We start from the raw sequence: 6,321 nt of genomic DNA, 5'->3' as shown, positions 1-6,321 counted from the left end.
CTGTGAAATTGCATACCTTCTGTGTCGTTCACTCCGATATATAATTCTTAAATGCCGTCTTGGGGTTAAACTGTTTATTTTGACACAGTCCTCCAGACTGAAGCGCCGTGCCAGGAAATATGAATGAAAACTGGCCCGCAGAGTGTAGGAAAAAAAAAGATGCCGTTTAAAAGAGGCCTTTTTTAAAAAATGTAAGCGATGGCTTTGACAGGCCGCAGACTTGTTTTCACGAATGAACGTGTCAAGTATTAAGGTGCCTTATAAATTACTCTTCCTCGCTCGCTGCTCCCCTCTAGCCTCTCCGAGAGGTTCCGGAGGAGCAGCGTGATTGCTTACAGCTCTGGCCCTCTTTGTCAGTAACCTTGCCTAAATCAACAACCGGCGCTATTTTAGTGCATAAGAAGAAGAAAAAAATAATGAAGATTATAATGGGACTGTAAAACGGAAACCTGCCATATATAACGTGATTGACGGTCGCTCGGCTCGCACGAGCTCAGACGGCGGCGCTTTGATGCCGTGTGTTTAGCAGGGGTGACAATAATATCTCAATCTGTGTGTGTGTGTGTGTATGCGTGCGTGCGTGCGTGTGGTTTAGCAGGACTCCGTTAATCAAACGGTCCCCGAGTTAAATGTAATTGTGGTTTCAACATTTCATTAGCACGTTAGCATGTTGACGTTAGCGTTTAGCTCAGCGCACCGCCGTGCGCTGAGCTAAACGCTAACGCGCAAACGCGGTTTCAACATTTCACATAATCAGTGGAACATGGGACGACACGTTAAGGGAGGAAAAGACGGTCTGCCAGATTTGTTCCGTCCATAACAAAGATTTTCCTCCACATTGAGAAAAAGGACGGGGGGTGGGGCGAAATAATAGCTTTTCTTTTCCAACCTTAAACTCCGACTAATTGCTTAAACATTTCCTCTGCTGATCCATATGAGGACATTAGCCGAGCGACAGGCTTTTGGCACCCTTCGAAGCCACATTTGAGAGTTTCCTACCCCATTCTGAGGTGTTGCTTAATCCCATTCGCTGGCTACATGAAGAGCTGTGAAGAAAGAAGGCCACATTGAGTGGAGGCCACGTGTTTTGTGTGTCTCTAAAGGGTCTGTTCTGTAATTGTTTACTTTATAAAGCTGCATCTCTTTCTACTGGACACATTTTCTCCATGTGATGAACTGTGCAACAGATAGAAGTGTGTGTGTGTGTGTGTGTGTGTATAAGTGATTTTGAGTAATGCAGAGTCCTCCCAACATTCATCTTTTCCATTCGGCCTGTGATCTGCGCTCTAATTGCGAAGTGATCTCAGCAAAATGCTAATTGTCCACAGCCGCGCTAGCTGCTCTGTGAGGCCGTACTTGGCACGGCGGTGCGCTGAGCTAAACGCTAACGTCAACATGCTAACGTGCTAATGAAGCAGGTGTACTGTTTTCCATCCCTCATTTAGTTCAGCGTGTTAGCATGCTAACGTCTGCTAATGAGCAGAAAACGTAAAGTGCTGAGGCGGATGGGGATTGTCATCGTATTCGCAGGTATTTGGTGTGAAACAAAGATCGGACAAATGAAACATTTGACATGAATACAGTGCGGGATGAAAGCTTGAGGCAATCCAATGTTAGCATGCTAACCCCCCGTCCCAAAAAAGAAAGGAATGCTCAGCACCAGTAACGTGTCAGTTAAATAAATAAATTAAAAAAATTGTGCTAAATACTATTCTAGATGTTGTGGAAAATGACCACGTTACCTCTTAATCACTGGATGAATGTTTATAATGAGCTCAGCTAAAAAACAGATGTTTTCACACATTTCTGGGTGGCCAAGCAGCGATACAGACGGTTTCATCACTGCATCATCCGCCCCTTCATCCATCGACCCTTTATGCACACGGCTGTCGACTGAACTGCGATGGCTTCACGACTGGGCAGCGGAGACGCAGCCTAAGACAAACCCCATAATTATCTATTCGTGGTCCTGCTTCAGGCAAATATCAACATAATGCAAAAGCGCGCAAACACACACACGATGTTTGGAGTTCCAGGAAGTTCCACAACCACAGTTTAGTCCCCAGGGGATGCTGCGTTCCTCTTAGCGAGGAACTTCTTTGCCTCCTTTCCTGAATGACACACACACACACACACTGAAGGCACTAAATGTAACTCCAGCTCGCTCCCGACCACACTGTCACTGGGACACTTTGCCTCGCCTTCCTGCTGCGAGCCTGGCCGGAGCCCTTTTTTGTTTTGTTTTTTTCCTTCCTTTAGACATTGCTTCACACTTGTGCTATCTGTTTCCACAGCCGTGCGCCTGCTGACCCAAGAATGTGGACAGCACTCCGGTACATTGTTTTACAAGGCTGAGCAGCGGTGTTTGAGATGTGAAATGTCTTGCTTGTTTTGTGGGAGAAAACCTGACTTTGAGTGTGTGTGTGTTTGCACTCGTCCGCGTGCACGCTGAATTTGTTTTAAAGTCGCAATCTGCGATATTCTTGTTGTATATAAATTGCATGTATACTGTATATTTGTCCACTTTCTTGTAACGTGCACATATTGATGTTGGGGTGATTTTTATTTGCTATGAATTAGCTCTCTATGGACTGTTTTTAATGTTCATGTTTACTTCCATTGCTTTGAATCATCTGTACATTTAACTACCTTTCATCCAGCTCTGAAAAGTCAAGTCAACGCGGAAGTGTCTTAAACTTGCATTCTCTCTACTGGCCAGCAGGGGGCGACTCCTCTGGATGCTAAAAAGACGTCCGATTGTATAGAAGTCTATGGGAAAATAAATCTACTCCCTTGATTTACGACCTCAGTAAACATTGTAAACATGAGTTTGACAAAAAGAAGAAGAAACATAAGAAACAGATCACACAAACACAGCAGCTGAGCCTGAGTCTCAATCTCTAGTTTCAAGTCTTCGCTCCGCTCGTGTTTCATACAACCCCCCCCCCCCCCGAATGCTCTCAGCTGTTACTCCAACCCCCGTGGCCTGTCTGTCAACCCTTGTTCCCATGGCAATTAGTTAGGAAAACCCTGGCCAATTATCTGCCACTCTGGAAAACACACGCCCGACAAACCGCTCGGAGCGACTGCGTGCCACCGTCTCAATAGCTGGGGCAGATTTGTGTGATGGGTTAATAGTGGGAGAGTAAAAAGTGCTGTGGGGGCCACATTGTTGAGCTCATGTTGGTTTATAGGGCGCTCTGACCCTTTTGAACGTTTTATAGTGATGGGTGTCTATCTACATATTCCGCTGAATGGGACACAAAAAAAAGGAGGACGAGGCAACACAGAGCCATCAAAAGAAACCTCCGGTGCAGACGTAAGAATCACGTTTGAAATTAAATGTCACAGCGATTCAAAAACACTGAGTCATGGCCCGAGCGAGACGAAGGAGATGCTGCACAACCTGTTACATACTTTGCCAGGCGAAGTTAACAGAGATCGAGTGTCTCTCTCTCCTCTGTGTGTCGGTGACGCGTCCCCTCAAGAATGTGGTTCTCTTCCTCTCGCCGTTAGCTTCAATTTCCCCTCTGGTCGGTTACTTCACTCGCGCAGCCCGAGAAGCTGTCGCTTGAGGAATCTGGAAAACACCAGCGGGGAATGAGAGGAATTTCTGCTTTTTAACCCCCCCTCTCTCACCCCTTGCTCTCTTTACTTTGGACGCCTCTGCACAGCCGGGCTCTTGAGTTTTCTCTTGTTTCTGATTGCAGCCCAACAATAACAACCTCTCATAAACAATGGGGCTTGTTGATTGGGGGGTTGAGAAGGAGAGTGGCCGCTGCTGGCTCGCGCAGTAGTTTTTTTTTTTTTTTTTTTTCTGCTAGCGGTAGGCCTCACGAAACGTCCGAAAGTACAGGCTACATCAGGGGGACTGTAAAAGATTTATGGGCAACTTTTTAAAAAACGCACAGTCTCTGAAGGACCATAAACACATGCTTTAGCCCTCTCTTAATCTATGTTTCCTCCAAAGAGGACTTTGATGAACAAAACGCTGAAAAAAAGGGGGGGGATGCTGGTCAATGTCAGGAAACCACAAAAGTATGGGGAGGGGGGAGAAATGGTCGTTTTGGTATTCTCTGCTTTTTGCAGCACCCATGGACTCGTAAAGGGAGTCTGGATCGCATCGAGTCGACTTTTAAACACGACGACCACGGAGCTCTGCCCTCTCCTTTCAGCCTATGGGCGAAACACAGCTGGAGTCACATGCTGTTGAAACAGTTAAACCCTGTGTCTGCGACACAGAAATGATAATACAGAGTGATGTGTCCTGGAAGAACCACGTCTCTACTATTTCCATTTTCGGAAAAATGATACTGCACATTGCTGGACATTGTCCCTCATCTGCTGAACCGCTTTTTTTTAGGACTCTTATGTGAACTAAATCAAAATCAAATGTCAAAAGAGATTCTGGTGAAGAGGACGGGTAAACAGAACCGCTGTATTTTATTATGATTTTCCACAGGCTGCATACCAGAGCAAGGCTTTTTTCTTTTTTTTTTTTGGAAATGGAGAAGTTTTTCCAAAATATCTTAAGGATGCACAAACAAAACATGACAGGGCTCAGTGGCTTTTGTGGCGACAGATAAGCACGGAGCTCCCCCTAGTGGACAGAAGAGATCCAGCAGCACATTTGGGTCGAAAGCAAAACTTGTGCTTCTTGTCTCACGTCCACCGAGTCTGTCATCACAATACATTACACATTAACGCAAAAGTGCTTGAGTCGTAAGAGCTTTAAACTTTATTCATAGGATTTAAGGAATCCCTTACAACCCAAAGCACATTCTGGGAAGCATTCACTCACGCGCACACCAAGCACTCATCAAGCAGGCACTGTCTGTTCAAAGTCTTCATCAGCATCAGTGGATTTATCGAAGGGTTAGCCGCCACTGGTTGTCATTTGCCTGAAGTCTTGAATGGATCAGACCACACCTTCACACCTTTGGATAAAAGAATAAAATAAAACAAAATGAACAGCGTCAGCATGCGTGTAACTGCAACATCACACCACGGTTAAGGACCTGGAACACACATACAACTCCTCTTACTACGCTTGTTTCAACAGAATGTGCAATCAAATCTAATTTCCATTCACCAAACATCTGTTCAACATATTTAAAGTACTAGCTAAACCCCATTCATCTAATTAGAACAAACAAGAAAAGTTGGCAAGTACTGCACTAGACAAAAATAAAAAGGAATTAAAATAATGTGATAATCGATTCATCGTTGAAATAATTGTTTGATGCAAAAATGTCGGCTGTTTTCAGCCTCTCCAATATGGAAAAGCCCTGCTTTTATCATAACTGAATATCTTAGTGTTTTAAACCGACAACACAACATCACCTTGGACTCTGAGGAACTGGGATGGACCTTTTTCACGATTGACCAACGATTAATCTAGAAAATAATCCGTGAATTAATCAACTATAAAAAAAATACTCCTTAGTTGCAGCCCGAAAAGGAAACAGAACTTCATCAAACCAGTCCATCTGTGTCTGATAGATGCATGAGAGGTCTTTCTACAACAGTCTACACAACCTCCATCAGGTATATGTTACACCTGTTGTGTAGACTAAAAACATCACACATTGATCGACCGTGTGTCCTCACCTACGGGTTGGATATCTGCCTGGTTGACTCCTGTGCGGTTCACCTTTTGGACATCTCCTAGCAAAGAGAGAACAGTACAGAGTCATGAACACGATCGTCACATTGTGTCTTTATTGTTCTCCTTTGTCTGCACTGCATTGAGTTTAGTCTCAGTGTCCTGACTCGAGCTTTCCATCATAGCTGGCCAGAACTGGCTCAGACTAAAAAAAAAAAAAAAAGACAAAGACATACAGTGAAACCACAACTATGTGGCTGAATGAATTTTCCTGGCACCACTCTGTCTTTGTCTCGGTTGGTTTAGTTGTTTATGGTTTTGGAAAAGAGGAGAGGAAACCTCAGGGTGTCTTTTAAACTGCGCACAGAACATAAAACCCACAGTTCACTATGAACACATGAATGAGGAAAGACTGACACGGTACAAAAGAACAGGTTAGCTAACAAACTAGCTAATGTTAAACTAAAACAAGCAGTCTGTGCTTGTTTAACTGGACGTTTAGGAGAGCCGTTAGCCACTTACTGTACTCTTCTTTGTGCGTGAGCGGGTAGAAGAATATGGGGTAAAACGCCGCAGCGACAGCCGTCATAAAGCCTCCAAATACCAACGCTATTCTCAGATTTTTTGACATTTTTTATGTGCTCCACTTTCACCTCCAAGTGCTCGCAGTGTTTACATATAGTATTTCCGGTGTAAAGGTCACCAACACGCGAGCG

At 44.5% G+C, this 6,321-nt stretch overlaps 1 protein-coding gene across 1 annotated transcript; it reads right to left on the bottom strand.

The window, feature by feature from the left end:
- Positions 1–4,411: 4,411 nt before the first annotated feature.
- smim20 (small integral membrane protein 20) lies at positions 4,412–6,276 on the bottom strand. Its single transcript, XM_079295658.1, has 3 exons — positions 6,128–6,276; positions 5,611–5,667; positions 4,412–4,937 (listed from the first exon to the last, which is right to left on the bottom strand). The coding sequence occupies exons 1-3, from the start codon at positions 6,234–6,236 to the stop codon at positions 4,894–4,896; spliced, it is 210 nt and encodes a 69-aa protein (XP_079151784.1). The 5' UTR covers positions 6,237–6,276; the 3' UTR covers positions 4,412–4,893.
- Positions 6,277–6,321: the final 45 nt, after the last annotated feature.

This window comes from Melanostigma gelatinosum (genome assembly GCF_949748355.1).
Source record: "Melanostigma gelatinosum genome assembly, chromosome: 23".
NCBI classification, from domain to species: Eukaryota; Metazoa; Chordata; class Actinopteri; order Perciformes; family Zoarcidae; genus Melanostigma; species Melanostigma gelatinosum.
Note: the sequence above shows the minus strand (reverse complement) of the source record. Positions and strands in the feature narration are given on the sequence as shown.

Coding starts and splice junctions, on each gene's coding strand:
- smim20 (XM_079295658.1), bottom strand. CDS start 6,236: ATGTCAAAAAATCTGAGAATAGCGTTGGTATTTGGAGGCTTTATGACG. Junction 5,668..6,127: donor CACGCACAAAGAAGAGTACA/GTAAGTGGCTAA, acceptor TCTCTTTGCTAG/GAGATGTCCAAAAGGTGAAC. Junction 4,938..5,610: donor GGCAGATATCCAACCCGTAG/GTGAGGACACAC, acceptor TTTTATCCAAAG/GTGTGAAGGTGTGGTCTGAT.